The following is a 16595-nucleotide window of genomic DNA, read 5'->3' as shown; positions in this document are numbered from 1 at the left end:
TGCAAGGTTACTAATTATTGCAACTAGGCGAGCAGTAGAGCTATGTTGGATTCTCCCCTTAAGATTTTAATTTGCTGTGGGTCATTGTAATTGGATGTGGTTTTTATATCATTTATGTATGCATGCGTTTTATGTTAAGGCATGGTGTTTGAGTTGACTTGTTGGCCAAGGTATAGATAGTAAAATTTTGTGTGTTTTTGCATGGTGTGATAAATTTTTCTCTGTCCCAAGCAGAATGTCATCATAGATCATCTATCCATCGCTATATAATGACAATACATCCCATTTAATTAAACAATTATTTTTTGCCTGTAATAAATAGTTCAGAGCGTTCCCCTTCACCCAATCATTGAAACATCTACTCGCAGTTTTATTTTTTGTTTTTCAGGTTACTTCAAAGTGATTAAATGAAGTAAAACACATACGGAAAAAAACAAAAAAAGACTCCCGATATCCTGTGAAATAACAACCTCATTCCCATATCCTTGTCTGAAATCAATACCCAAGAATGAAAAACCTCACTTAGACCCTTTGTAACCAATTTATTTCCACATCCTACTTTACTTAATTATAGTAATTTTACTGTTACCGGTAACTTAATTACTTATTACAATCTGGACTATAATTTGGCAATAATAGGCTCTGATTTGGGGAATGAAATGGTCTCGCCCACCTCTTCATGCACCCAATTCTGGCAACTTTGGTTGGGCAACTTGGCATTTGACTCCAACTATAATCAGCTTGGCAATATGTTTTCAATAGAATCTTCCTTTTATATACCTAATTAACGATTAGAAGATCGATCAATTTGGCAATGGCAACCATTACAAAAATATCAATATGGTGTGGCAGATAATTTTCTTTTCTAGTATTTATTTATTTATTTTTTTGTTTACTGTATAGTATACCCTAAATTTATCGCGTTTCATTCTTACTTAAATAACTTCTCAGTGGTTGTGTGTGTGTGTGGCTGGTGGGTGCATGTGAGCGTGTGTGAAATAACTTGATAATTTTAGGTGAGTAAACACGTACCACTTCCTCTTGGCAAAACCTTTCATCTTATATTTTGTACGTTATAAACCTTATCTAAGGTTTTGTTTGCTCCCCTGATTTCATAATCAGATTTTATTTATTTGTTTTTATCTGTCAAATGTATTGTTATGCTGATTATGGAGTCGAAATAAACTTATACTTATACTTATACTTAAAATCTATCGATTTGGCAGTGGCAATCATTATGAAATTATTAATATGGTGTGGCAAGTAATTTTTATTTGTTTATTTATTATTTTTGTTTACTATGTAATTTATCTCAAGTTTATGTCGTTTTTCCTATTTCAGTACTTACAATAATTTCTCTGTGGTCGTGTGTGGGTGCATGTGAGTGTATACATGTGAATTAATTTAATAATTTTACCACTTCTTCTTGGCAAAACCTTCCATCTTATATTCTGTACGTTTCTGCATTTTAAACCTTATTCAAGGTTTTGTTTGCTCTCCTGATATTGTAAACAGTTTTTCATTCATTTTACTGCCTGTTATGCTGATTATGGGAATAAACCTATACTTATTAGAATAGCATTTACTTATTTATCCCGGGCGAGAGATAAGATGATAAAATGGCTTAATAATACCACGCTTAATGGATTAATCATATAGCTTCTCGTCCGCTTACTAGTTCATGTCGATTGTGGAATTAGTTAGCCAGTTATTTGTTTCAGATGCATCAAGTTGAATAGATTAACAAAACCAGAAAACCTTGGGCATGGAATGTATCTGGAAAGCCAGAAATTTTGAACCAGCAACCTGGATGGCTGAATTACTCCTATTGTCTTCTGTTTATCACCAGCGATGGGAAATCAGAATGTTTACACCTAAAGACATAATTACCAGATTTATGTGTTTATTAAATCATTGTAAAACTGTAAAATGGCTGATGTTGCACAAAACTGAAATTAAAAATATGAATTTTATTTAGATATTATAGCAATTTATAAAAACATGGAATATACTGGAATTTGAATAAATACAGATAAAATTAAACGATCATCAACATGAGTGATTCACCAGTTCCATCGGGAGCAAAGAAGGGAAGTGCAAAAGGAGCAAAAAAGGGTTAGTAACCTGTATACTGATGTCATACTGATCTTGTTTGCCTAAGACACAGTTGTGCTACATGTTATGTACTTCTCTCAACCATAATAGCAGCCTGGTTTTGTAGTTGTAGTAAAACAGTAATAGCACAATCAGGCAATACATTTGAAATAACAAGTATGTTTCTAGATAAAAAATCTACGAAGATGTAACAAGAAATGTTATTTTGAATAGCCATCAAAACTCATTTGCTTCTATTATTATTATAAACCTATAGATATTCGAACCTTTTCCAGTTAGCCCCCCCACTCATATATGAATACTCACACTCACTAAGTATTTCAAAAGTATTTCCTTCAATGCTCCAGATTGGTTTTATGGTACTCCTGAAGTATGCGCATCAAAATGTCGCATAACCTGAACCGTTACCTGGTACACAACCTGATTTCAGGTTGTGCGCCATATTGGTACGCATACTTCAAGAGGTCCGATTTTATTTGACTTTTCTAAATTCATTTTAATCATACTTCTTTACAATATTATATAATGTAATTGAATGTGTTAATTTGTTTCTTAGATGCAAAGAAACCTAAAGAAGAAGTGGTTTCACCTCCTCCAAAGGAGTCCGGTAGGTTCATGTCTAGGACATCAGGGGCTCGACAACCAGCTTTGGTTCTTCGATACTTCCCTTCCCCAGTAAAACTGTGTAAATTATCATTTTCTCGTAATTTGTACTCATGTTGGAAAAAGTGAACTCGAATGATCTCTTGGCCTTACTATGATCTGAGCTTAAGACCAGTAGTCACCCGAAATGGCTACTATTTTTGGAATGACTAGAAACTTTCCAGTTGATGTGTACCCAATTTATTACATCCTAAGATTAGGTTATGACATGGAGGTTGAAACCGAAATCTTAATCGACAATGCCAACATAGAAATTTCCGACCATTTATCATTAAAGCATCATGAATATATGGCTCAATCATTGGTGCATAATTTGAACATTCATAACATGCATGCCATCGCACATCCTATTACCATGCGCAGATTCACAGATTTGGATGCTGTTTGGAGAGAAATGTTTGCAAGGATTTTTGAACTCCTACCCATTTTAATATTTTCTAATTAAATAACCTTTTTATCACACAAACTTGTGAAATATCTGAAAAATTTTGTAATAATCACTATTGAAAATATCTTCATTTCGTCATGCAAAAAATCATAAATAATTCAAACACAATTATTATACATCCGAAAACCGGATTTCATTGCAATTTACAGGAAGTCACAAAGGACCAGAACTGGTCATCATGAGTCTGCGACACCTAGAGTCAAAAATACAGAAAAAAGCAATGGACATAAAGATAATATTGTTTTCTTTTTTCTTTTTATAACCAAGGTCCACCAGAAGGTGTCATGCCACTGTTTCTTGCAACAAAATCTCAACAAATTTTCTCATGCATATGTGATGAACATGTTACTGATGATAATCCCTATAAATTGATCAAGAAAGAAGACATAATTGAAGATATGAAAATGAGAGCAGCTATATCTGATTTCCATCCTGCTAAACAAATTGTCTTGGTATGAAATAGTATTACAATGACTAACTTTTATCATTACTTCACTGTTTTAAACATACTTCAATGGGCGCTCCATAAGCGTGTGTGCCAATATGGAGGTAACTAATTTTTTAACTGCAGCCTATGGGCAGGGGGTATATTTACTTGGCTAACACAGACAGTCCCCGAACTCGTAATAGTACTGGAATAAGGGAAATTGGAATAAAATTATGGCCTAACCTGGTACAAACACTGCGGGAGTACCCTTCAAGGACTATATTGAAAGCGAGGAATCTGTTTTATTGCATTAGTTCCATTGTTCGTCTAATAGGACTCAAGAAGGTTTCAATTGTATACCGTAGTTTCATAGATTACCTTTAGATCAGAATTTTTTTTGAGCCGTTCTGTGTGACACACTGGATAGGATTTACATATTTATCCGGAGGAGAGGAAATCTGATTATATGGCTTAATCATATGGCGAACCACGGCCTTTGTCCGGTTATCAGTCCATGTCGGGTATGTGATTAGGTAGGTAATCTGTTGTTCGTTTTCGGATGCATGGACTTGATGATGGAGGAAGGCGTAACTGACCAGCGGTTACGTGGACCACCCTACAGTTACAGGGAGTCCAGCGATTCTCTTGCACATAATTACCCCCTCCAGGATTCGAACCTGGAAACCCACACATAGCAATTAGAGGTTCGATGGCGATGCGCCACATTGCCAAGCCTGCTACACTGCTATTGCTCGTCTGTGTTTTGTTCTTAATTTTTTTGTTTTTCACTGTAGCTTTGTGAAATCAACACAAGTATAAATCTTTCAAGGTCGTCTTTGACTTGGCTCTTTACCTCTCAGTGACCTTGCATGACCTTGTACCGAGTAAATTCTCATCTTTCTTAGGATTATCCTGGAGAAGAATTGTTGGTTGTTTATGATCCTGATTTCCAATATGGACAAAACTTTTATCTGTGTACTACAGAGGATGCAAAAAATAAGCTGTTAAGACCTGCGTCGGGGAAAGGACCAGGTACAGACCTTTTTCTAGCATAGTTCTAATATCAGAGGGGAATGTTAAAAGAATTTAAATTGAAAAGAATTCTTTGTCGCAAGGTTAAATTTGGATTAAGCAATTGTTACATATTGTTACTTGTAACTAGGATTGTGGGGGCCAGAAAATTTGCATCTGACTTGGGCTCTAATTTCCGAGCTATTCAAAAACTTTTTCTTGACTCCCAACTCCCAATTGGCAAAATTCACATGTCTCCACCCTGAGCAAACTAAATTCTCTGCTGAGAATGCTTAATTAAATTAATGCTTCCTGAGTTTTTGTTGAGAATTTTAACTTCAGTGATGAGTTGTATGACAATTAGAAGCTTCAAATTTCAACTCCAGACACCAACTCAACAGCCCTCCTGATTGTGACATTTATGCTTTAAGCTGAGAGTTGGAGCCTTTTTTTATTTAAAACTTGTATAAAGATTTACGGTTGTCAAAAGTATCAGATTTAAGCTACCACAAAATTTTTTATTTTTTGTAAAAGTTGTAAGTTGTGTAAAAATATACAGAAAAAAAATTATGTACTCTGATTTTGCACTTTTATGATTTCATCAATTTGGACACATACCTCTAAAACTATCTATTTCCAAATTCAGTATAACCCAAAATGTTACGTTATTCCAAATTCCTTAAGAAACTTATGACTAAATTACAATTTCATCAGGATTTACAGGTACATACAGCTTTTTTGTGAAAATGATTCCATTATGAATTTGAACAACAGAACCTTTTACACATTCTTTTATATAATATACCGGTGTAGGTAACAGATAAATTTGATAGAATGTCAAACAAAAATGTATTAACCAATCAAAATTTTGATTTGTCAATAATGATCATTTGTCATATGGTCTGTTCTTTCATTGATTCTTAATGAAAATAATTTAATGTTTACATTTTATTAAAAATAAATTTTTATTTCATTTCCAGTTGGTGTAGCTGGTGAAGAAGCAGAACCAGAGGAAGAAGAAGAAATCGTTTATACTTACAAACCGCCTGAAGCTAAGGAATGGATTTCACTTGGAAGTCAGGTTGAAGTTGAATGTGAAATTGTACAAGATACTCGACCTAAGGTGAATATCCTGGTATTTGCCAGTTGCTATCCACAAGGATTGGTATTAATTTCATGAATGTGGGACGAAAGTTTAATATCTATGGATGAATTCCTACTAGCATCCTGTTTGAATTTGGTCATTGTGCAATTAATCATGTAGCTTTTGATTTTTAAATTATCATTTCCAATTAAATTTGTCACTCATTTTTACCCTACTCATAAATCATCTTGGCAGATGAATTCTTGTTTCATTTGTAGCCTGTCACTCTATTAAAAGGCTTATAATGTGCGAAAGTGTTTACATTTTTTTATCTTGTTAGTCAAGTATGTGGGAGAAGATAACTGGACCTTCACTATTCCAGATTGGTTTATATAACTGTTGGTTGGCTATGGCTTCTTTCATGAGCCATAATCATACCCCATAATGCCCCTTGAACTGGGGAATATTCTCATGCCCGCTATAGCCTGACTACTACACGGAAGGTTATATAGCTTGGCCATTCACTCCCTTTTTTGGTGGTTAATTATCAAATTTTATCCTATTTTTTTAGTCTCTCTCATCTCGGAATAGACATTTTTTATGTGATAAATAGGGTTGACGGCAAACGCATGCTCGATTGAATGCAACTTCCTATAGAGATACATGAGGTGGCGTTATTATAATTTGATCATTGGTAAACCTCACGCTAAAAAAAAGAAGCTGATGCAGGGTCAAACCCACTGCAAACACTATTTTTGCGACTATTCCTTGCCCGCTGTCGAAAACCACTGCATGTTGGTGAGATATGGTGGCATACCTCACTTTATACTATAACCCATATGATTTTCCACATTTGCTTTCTTGAATTCCAGTTGAAATTCATTGCATCAAGAGTAAGAAGAGAGTTTGGTGCTTTCTGTGAATTTCAAGATCGTGATGTTGATCCTGCGACAGCATTAGAACAAGGTCTTTCAGCATCATACATGGGAATAGCATCTTATGAAGACAAAAATTTTTCATCAAAAAGACTTGAGCAAGATTCATCTGTGCAAGCTGTGCCTGAACGTGTGGAGGGATCATCACAAACAGTCTGGTATGTTTGCTCAGCTTTTAGTGTAAGTGAAAGGGCACTCCAGGAGTGTGTGTACCAATATGGAGGTAACTAATTATGTTCGCCTTCTTTACATCAAGTTGTGTAAAGGGACTGAAGCCTATGGGCAAGGGGTATATTCACTTGGCTAACATAAACTGTCCCCGAACTCGTAATAGAACTAAAATAAGGAAAATCGTAATAAATTATGACCTAACCCTAACCTGGTACACACACTACGGGAGTACCAATTAAAGCCTGGTGGCATATTGCATGGTTTCTGAAACTGGGCCCTATTCCCTAAGTGGGCTATGGAACAAATCGTTGGGGGCCACAAACAAGGGCCTTCACTAGGTACCATTCGCAATAACTGTGGTATGTTAACATAATGGAAATTGACTGTAATTTGTTTAATTTTTTGACTGTAATGCATCAGGAAGCATCCATGCACTGCCGCAGTACAATACGAACCAAGATCCTTATCAAAAGAAGAATGTACAACAATAGAAAACTCAGAAGAATACCAAACTTTTATTGAAAGTACTGTTCCAAGGTTTGTAATCAATTTATATTCTACTTTTATTGTATTTATTGAATTTATCCCTTTTTTCATATTTATATTATGGCGTGTCAGATCCTAGATATTAAATGTTGGTTAGTCCTGTAATCACAATATTCATGGTTCATACCCTATTCATGGTTGAAAAAATTGGACTATGCTGCGCCAAAGAGATTCCATTCATTCTAATGTTAGTAATTTCCTATTTGCCATTGGCCGCTTGCGCTGAACCTTGTTTCGAGAGAAAATTTTAAACAATTTGTATTTCATTTTCATATTATATCAGATATTATCTGGCCAGTTGGTATTCAGTATATACAACAGACATAATATGAAATTGTTAATATCTAACAGTTTTTGTCTGAAGTTTATTTATTATGTGTAGCTAGGATAATTACATTCTTGCTACTTTACGCAGATTTGAACTCGCGTTACAACAAAATGACATAATGGATGTATTTTTTGATGATTGGTCAGTGCTTGGAGATGAAGATACTAATTTTGGAAGCAAATCAGACAACCATCTGAAAGTAAAATTATATTTTTACCTGGCTGTAGTTATATTTTTGTATGAAGTATGTTCACACCTTAACTTTTTCAACACTCACTTTAGCGATGCACTGTAGAAGCAGCGATTGATATTCAAGAAGAAACTATTTTTATAGAATGGAAGTTGAGCAAAATTTTTTTTTTTATATTTTCATGCATTTTCACGCCGGATTTGAACTCGAGATGTGTAATCTGCTATGCCAATACAGTTAAGTCTTAAACTTCTTGGCCATCGCGCCATCAGTCAGAAAATGATTTTTAGTGGTAAAAAATGTTGTGATGTTATTGACTTCTGCGTGGGTCTCATACACCCATGCAGACTGATCTCTAATCAAATTTACTGGCGGCTACAAAAATGCTAAGAGCTCCTGAAGGCTGGGCAGCGTGGCGCATCGTGCTAACCGTCAGTAACACGCTTGTCACGGCATCTCTGATTACCCTTCAGGTGCATTCCTTCGTCACTGTTGGGTGGTTCATGTAACCGCTGGTCAGTTGTGGCTTCCTCCATCATCAAGTCTATGCTTCCCAAAACAAATAACTGGCTTCCGACCATACTCGAAAGGACTGGTAACTGGACGAGAGGCCGTGGTTCGGCATATATTGAGCATATTATTGTGCATTAAGTTATCAAAATATTAGGTTGTAAATACGAGTATCTATCTTTTACAGGAATACCAGTCTTTCACTGATCTACAATACAGTAAGGATAGGACAATAACATGCATTGATTGGCATCCAACTATTAAAGGAGTTATGGCAGTATCTTGTGCAGAACGCCTCAGTTTCCAGGAGAGAGTAGATCAAGCTACTCAACTACTTATGACTCCCTCACTCATTCTCATCTGGAGTTTTTCTGATCCGATTCATCCTCAGGTAGCTAAATGATAATTTTGTGGAAGTTTTTACAACGAGGGTTTCAAGATAAAAGAGAAAATGTTGAATTTTTGAAAAAAAAATGTTTTTTTAAGAATATTGCAAAGAAACTGGCTCTTTTTAAGCTGGCATCTAATCTTAGTTTGAAGCAATATTTACCAAAGTCAATCAAAAATATATATTCTCCTCATTTTTTAAAAACAGCTTTTTCAACTTTTACTTCTGGGTTAAAGCCCTAAAATTTTTTTCTGAAATATGACTTGTTATGACCATTCTAAAAACTGAATGTTTTGCTTCTTTATCCAACTGTCAGAGGATAAAGTATTTTGATTGGTTTTGGACTCGTTGGTCTTTAGTGTCAACTTTTTGTCAGATGAGTCTATTTTTATGTCCCATATAAATATTTTTTTAGCAGAATTTTAAATATGATTTTAAATTTTGCATTGATTCACGACTTGATGCAGTATTTGTGATTTAGTTGGTTTCAGATGGACTAAATTTCCTTAGATTTATCACATCTATTATAATTTTAGATACTTCTCGAAGCTCCAGATGACATATTTTGCTTTAAATTTTGTCCTTCTGATCCAAATATTGTGGCCGGTGGTTGTATTAATGGACAGCTAGTCTTGTGGGATATCTCAGAACATGCAGACAGACTACAAAGCAGTAGAACTGGGGGAGGAAATACTAAAATTGACAAAAAGCAACAGGTATGTATGTTATTTAGTATAGTAATGACTTTCGATTTAACTAGGACTATAGAGTGGAGAAAAATTTACAATTCCATTTGAAAATAAATCATAAAAATATGGCGCCTAACTCCATTTTGAAGTAACTTTTAACCCAACCGAGAGAACAAAATTTTTACAAAAAAAAAATTTTCAATTCACACCTTCCCTATAATTTTTTGTTTCAGCTTAGTTGATGCAGTGCTTTTTTAGTTTTTGAATGAAATTTTTAATTTGTTCACCGCTGTTCACCAATTCTGAATCTTGACTACAAGGAATTCAAAATTTCGATTCAAAATACGACTCGGTTATCATAGGTTAGGAATTATGATTGCAAATGTAAATAGTTGATTGTTTTTCAACAGGCAATGTTTTTGTTATAGGTGATAATTGAGATTTTTATTTGACTAATTAAATTTTCAACATTTCCAGCCCTTATTTGGTGAAGAAGTTGGGCCAGAGACACCTACCATCAGATATTGTGCTGTTTCTGCTATTGAAAACAGCCATAAAAATGTTATTACATCATTGGAATGGATTCCAGATCATTTTGAGGTAATAGTAATTTTTTTGATATAACATATCATTTAATTTCATTTGTAATTTAGAAATATGTATGCACGGTCTTATTTGGAATGAAGGAGTGAAAATTACATAAAAATATACCTTAGGAAATAAAATTTGCTCAATAAATAAAACTATGCCCAATGCAAAGTTATGTCAGTAATTCTGAACGACATCATAGAAAGAGCTGTGTAGCAGTGCTAAAGCCTTATTGGTCCTCTTTTCGTCTATTATCATCATTATCAGATCGACTTCAGAAAGTCTGATAGTTGATAAAGTAAAATTGCGACTTTTCTCTATATGACGTTTGAAAATATCAATCTCTCACTCTGATAACAGCTAATATGACAGTCCCTATTTCCGTGTCACTGTATAGTGCCCAAAAGTTGAATAAAATTTCATAGAATCTAATTTATCTACTTTCAGCTCAACAGATATGGAATTCCGGTTGAAAACAAAACTTCAGAATGCATTCAAATAATGACATGTAGTCCTGATGAAAGTATATTGGTGTGGGATACAAGACCTCCGAAAACAACAACAGGTCCTACTAGAGAACAGGTCACTCTATTTTTCAATATAATTCTTTATGATTAAAGATAGAAATATGTTCTAACATTATTAACCAAAAGTCATTACTAATTCAAGCGTTTTAATAAAATTTTCTCAAAGTATGGTAGCACATACTTTGAGGAAAGTTACGAGTGTCCACAGGAATGTCAAACGATAATGAAATTATATAAAATTTTAGTGGCTTCATCAATGCTTCAGGTATCGCTTTCAGAAAAAAACAGTGTATTTCATTAAGAGAAATATAGAAAATACTTGGTGGCCAATAAAATTTGTAACTACCGGTATTGCCTAAACATTTTCAAGCTCTATCTATATTCACACATATTTAACAAATATCTGGTAAAGTCAATGAGCTCAAGCCCTTTTTCAAGTCCATGCTTCCGAAAACAAATAACTGGCTAACTAATCTCATACGCGACCTGGACTGGTAACCGGACGAGAGGCCATGGTTCGCCATATGATTAAGCCGTCTTATCGGCTTTCTTCTCCCCCGAGATAAATATGTAAATCCTATCCTTCCGAAAACAAATAACTGTCAAACTAATCCCATACCCGACTTGAACTGGTAACCGCCATATAATTAAGCCTATCGTCTTTCCTGTCCCCTGGGGTAAATATGTAAATTATATCCTATCATATTTAGTTTAGCAGCATATGAAACCCCTATTTTATGTATACTGAAATTTAGTGAGTGGTGCATAATTCACCCACACACATAAAGTTCTATTAATCTTTGTTTTATAGCAAGCTATTGATAAAAAAATATCAGAGACAGGTCCACAAACATTCAAGCATTTGGATTTGACTTGGAAACCTTTGCTGAAAATGGTTTTTCAAAAAATTGATGGCAGTGGAGAATACAGTCCATTGGTTTTTAGTCTCAAGGAAAGACAGGGAGTCAGAGATCATGGTAAGGAGAAATGTATATTGAGAATTTTCTGTAATTTGAAATAAATTATATTCATTTTCCATCAATGGGCTATTCCAAGTGACACTACAGGACAATTCCAGAAATTTTGCATGTTGTTGGATGCAATATATTTTCACATTTTCAGCTACATGTTTTGTTTCATCGTCCAATCAGTTGCTTTATTGAATATGTAAAAAATTGCACAAAAGTTACACCCAAGACTTACTTAGTACATAAAAAAATATAGTAAAATATAGCGTGACACTACAGGACGGCAAATCCACCATGCACTAACAGTACGTTGTGTTGTACTGTAAATTATTGCGATGGTACAGTAGGAGCCCATAATATTTTCTGGTGCAGTAACTGAACTACCCCTCTATGTGTTGCTCAAGTTACTTAATGTAACACTGTGAATCCATGCCAATAATGTGCATATTGTATGTGACACTACAGGACGTACCACTACAGGACATTTTTCCACTTCGGAATAGCGGCCTGTATCATCTCTTAAAATTCTGGTAATAAAGAGATGTCCTACAGCACTGCAAACATTTAAACTTTATTAACTCAAATCCAGTGCGTCAATTCCATATAAAATAACTGTACCACACTATCAAACACTTTGTGTCAGGAATCCTCACAAAATATGTCAATTATACCAAAATTTCTACACTTCAGGCCATTTTTCATAAACCTGGGTGAAATTTTAAATTGTTCGATGAAATGAGTGCAGTCCAATAAAATTCCAATGTCTTTTGATATCAAAAATAAAAAAATTTACTTCCACTACACTTTTTAAAAAATTGATGGAATTCAACTTTTGCTTGGAATGGCCCCAATATGCAATGAATGAATGGGCTAGACAAAATGCTTTAATTCATCATATAATCAAAATACCTGATCTCATTTATTTCCTACAATAAATATGAGTGTCCCATTCTATCTAAGCTGCTTTGACCAGCAAAGCACTAACAGTTATTTGTTTGTTTGAAAACCCAAATGTTTCCCCTTCACAATGTAGATAAAGAAGCGTGAGGGACAGAATATAACAATGCATTCGATTACAAATATAATATTATGATAACCTGTTACCTTGTGAATATGTTGTATATATTGTAAAATATATTTACAATATAATTTATTGCACTATGTGATTTGAGAGTCTTACTGCACCCGAACAGAAATGTATTTCTGTAACATTTCAACTGGCCGAGACCCAGTATAGTCATCTTTATTCCTGCTACAGCAGCATCCTTGCATTATACTAACGAGGCCATTAGCGCAACAACATAGGGAAAGATTGAATTTGATAGTAATTAATCGCATACTGGGATATTTATTCTCAATGTTTCAAGCAAGGGAGCATTACCAATCATGCATTGATTTTCGAAGATATGTGCAATTTCATTTTTGTTTTTTGAGGTGATTATTTTATCGTACTTTCATGTATTTCTGTTTTTTTCTTATCACTTTTCTAGTCCCTGCTCCTGATTTATCTACCCGAAGAGAAAGTCTTGTTGGCATGGGCCGAGGAAATTCAGCAAAAAATCAAAAACCACTGGATGGTGTATCAACGAAATATTTTATCGCAACTGAGGATGGTGAAGTAGTTTATGCAACATTTAAAATGGAGAAAGATTCAGAAACTGGAAAATCTAATGGTAAATTCATAATAAAAGCATTAGATGTCCTGATCAGTGGTTCTCAAACTTTTGAGCCGCACTCCATTTTCAGAATTCGTCATGTGCCCCACATCCAAATAACTAGCTAACAATACGATACAAATAACAGATGCTTTAAGTATGTTTTATTCAAAACACTTGTTGAATACTTGTAAATATCCAAAATAAAGAAATATAAATATCCCAAATAAAGCGGGCAAGAATCAAATACTTTTATTTTCAATTAGATTCACGGCCCTCAAAAAATTGTCTACGCCCCCTTTGTGGGGCGAGCTATTTTTTTAGCTAAAACATGAAAATTGGGTTCTAGTTCAGTTGTGGCAGCATCAGGTGGGCCAGATTGAATTATCCAGCAGGATATGCCGTTGTTTGCCCATGTCAGGGTTGGAGCGTTGAACTTAACTATGCCGTTGATTTATATTGCGACATTGTAATAGTATATCAGATAATTCACACTCAGAAAATAAAACTGTTAATTAAAGAGTCCCATAGAGTTCTTACAAGTTTAGCTTGTGAATTTTAAACCATAAAATATATTTATTAAAAAAAAACATTAAAAATGTTATATTTTTCACAGTTCCCAGGCCCACCTGGGCAGTATCTCCTCATGATGGACCAGTACATACATTGCAAAGGTCTCCATTCTTTAGTGATATTTTGTTGAGCGTTGGTGGATGGACATTTGCTTTGTGGAAAGAGGGTGTCACAGTATGTATTATTTAATGAGACACCTCTGATTACCCTGCGCTGGTTCTGTGGGAGATAATTATGTGCCATCGTAGGGCGATTTACGGAACTGCTGGTTGGTAACGACTTCCTCTACTATCGAGTGCATGAATCTGAAACAAATAACTTACCAACCATACCAGACATGGACTGGTAACTGGACACCATATGATTAAGATGTCGTGTCGGATTTCCTCTCCTCTGAATAAAAATGTTCTATCCTATCTTATATATCCCATAGTAGGTATAGAAAGATGGCTGAATCGCGAATAGCTACACAAATCGAACAAGTTTATAAATCATGATATTACTCTCATTTTGGTTGTCTTGACAAAATTATACATGTTTTAGAATGATGCGATACTACAGTCTGCATGTGCTACAAAACTATATACCGCTGGTCACTGGAGCACAACACGACCTGCTGTGTTTTTTCTGGGAACAAAGGATGGGAATGTGGAAGTTTGGGATTTGCTAGATCGGACTCATGAACCATCTTTAGTTCAAAATGTTACAGCAGCTCAGGTAAGATGGCACACTGGGATATACTTAAATTTGGTACTCCCGTAGTATGTGTACCAGGTTCCGATTTTTAGGAGAGCCTTGTTTAGAGCAAAGGACATATAAATGTATGCTATATAAAAAATCCAGCCGAAGTCATCAAATCTAGAGATTCGTCGTATGTTAACAAATGTAAGTTGTCACCATCTATGTTTTTATCATAGAAAAATATCATGTTCATATATCTGATTCCTATTAAATTTCCTATTCAAACAGATTACCACTATCATCCCCTGGGTCGTTTCAAAGAAGCAACATCTGATTGCCGTATCAGATAATATCGGAACACTTCACATTTTAGAAATACCTTGGAACTTGAGACATGCTGCTGCAAATGAGGTAATTTTCTACTTTACAAATGTGAGTCTTGTATGGTCAAATGGTTACCCTAGTATCCTCAGGACAAAGCTGAGAAGGCATATGACTTCTATAGTAGTCAGAATAGAGTAATAGGGTGTAAAAAGAGGGAAATCAAGCCAATTAATGCCGTTTTAAAAGTTTTTTCACAATTTTAATAGGTTCACAGCGTTCAGAATTACTTTGATCGTGAAACAAAAAGAATTGAATATTTCTCCGACAAGGCAGTTATTAGAGAAGCAGAGAAGAATCAAGCTGGCAAAAAGAAGAAAGACGTAAGCAGAATGATTTTTCATTGCCATTTTTACTTTTTATTATTGGTTCCAGTTTGCAACAGTGAAGTAGCCCTAAATTTAATTTATGGATTTATGGAACTCGCTAATTATACGACATAATCCATCCAAAATCAATAGGCTGCTGATCCGAGCTAAGATGAATGCACATGCAAAATTTGGAGCAGATTGAACCTCGCTTTCGTGAGATATCGCGTGCATCTAACACACAGACATACATACAAATACCTCAACATACTTACCGATCAAGTTTGATCAGATTAAGCTGAAAGTAACTATATTCATTCAGAGGTGCAGGTGTACTTTAGTACCACTCATACTCACCTACTGATGTTAAATTGATGTGCAAAAATTTATATTGGGATTTTTTGATCTTATCACAAGACCTTTTGGGGCATCTTTCCGGGAAAAAGGATTCATGGTTTGACTATGAACTTGTCGTAGCAAGAGTGTTAGTCTCCCAGACAATGCTTTTGTCTTTTTGCACAAGAGATCAAATTTTGGCTCTATTTCGGTGATGGTGGGTCTCCGTACTGGTTCCAAAATTGATCGATATTTCATTATAACATGAGAAAAAAAAATTTTACCGAGACCCCAATTGAGCTGTGATCTGCCATACTGGTTTAAACTTTATTAATATTCGATCTCTTCAATAAATAAATAGGACAAACCTGCGGAAGATAAATCAGAAGAACAACTTCTACAAGAATACGAAAAACAATATCAACAATATCTTGAACTTGAGAAAAAACTATTGAAAGAACTTGGAATTGCGGTAGAAGAAGATGAACCAGAGATGTAAATTTTTTACCAGATCTTGCTTGATCAAGTATAAGTTTTTGAAGCATGCTCCTTCCATGTTACAATTTTCACTTCAATTGTACATACTGTAACTTTGAAATTGGTATTTTATATTTTCTTCCAAGAGTATATAATTAAATATTTTGATACAAAAAAAATTGAATTAATTGCTCCACCAAGGATAGTAAAGTTTTCTCAGACAGAACAAGGCTATGTTTAAGCAGATGGTTTTCATTTTTATATTTCCTGGTTGTCGCATTTCAAAAGATCATTTAAAAATTAGTAGAATGTGGCCAAGAGTTCTACTTTAAAATTCCATGGAGTAGGCCTAAAAATCTTGAATTGCCCTTCAACAAAATTGTTCTATTTGGAAAGCAGTGTTTGATTGAATACCACAGCTTGGGATGGTGTGCGTCTGAGCAGGAAAACAGCCTAAGGAATTCGCTGGAAACAGAGCGCCGTAGGCGGAACTTGTGACGCCACAATGGACTTCTTCTCGTTTAAATAGATTAATATTGTGCGATGGTCAATAGCCAAAAACATCGAATAAATTCCTGCGTTGTGCATTGCTTGTC

At 34.7% G+C, this 16595-nt stretch overlaps 1 protein-coding gene across 1 annotated transcript; it reads left to right on the top strand.

Moving 5' to 3' along the window:
* The first annotated feature begins 1978 nt into the window (after positions 1 to 1978).
* Positions 1979 to 16178, top strand: LOC120344906 (dynein axonemal intermediate chain 3-like). The gene is made up of 19 exons (XM_039414238.2): positions 1979 to 2115; positions 2672 to 2722; positions 3494 to 3678; positions 4559 to 4685; positions 5645 to 5787; positions 6621 to 6841; positions 7275 to 7391; positions 7816 to 7927; positions 8616 to 8819; positions 9353 to 9532; positions 9983 to 10105; positions 10541 to 10675; positions 11432 to 11597; positions 13079 to 13261; positions 13860 to 13990; positions 14360 to 14533; positions 14786 to 14908; positions 15088 to 15201; positions 15884 to 16178. Exons 1-19 carry the CDS (start codon positions 2055 to 2057, stop codon positions 16019 to 16021), a joined length of 2688 nt encoding a protein of 895 aa, XP_039270172.2. The 5' UTR covers positions 1979 to 2054; the 3' UTR covers positions 16022 to 16178.
* Positions 16179 to 16595: the final 417 nt, after the last annotated feature.

Source organism: Styela clava, chromosome 1 (genome assembly GCF_964204865.1).
Source record: "Styela clava chromosome 1, kaStyClav1.hap1.2, whole genome shotgun sequence".
NCBI lineage: Eukaryota > Metazoa > Chordata > Ascidiacea > Stolidobranchia > Styelidae > Styela > Styela clava.
This window is presented reverse-complemented; position numbering and strand designations above follow the sequence as displayed.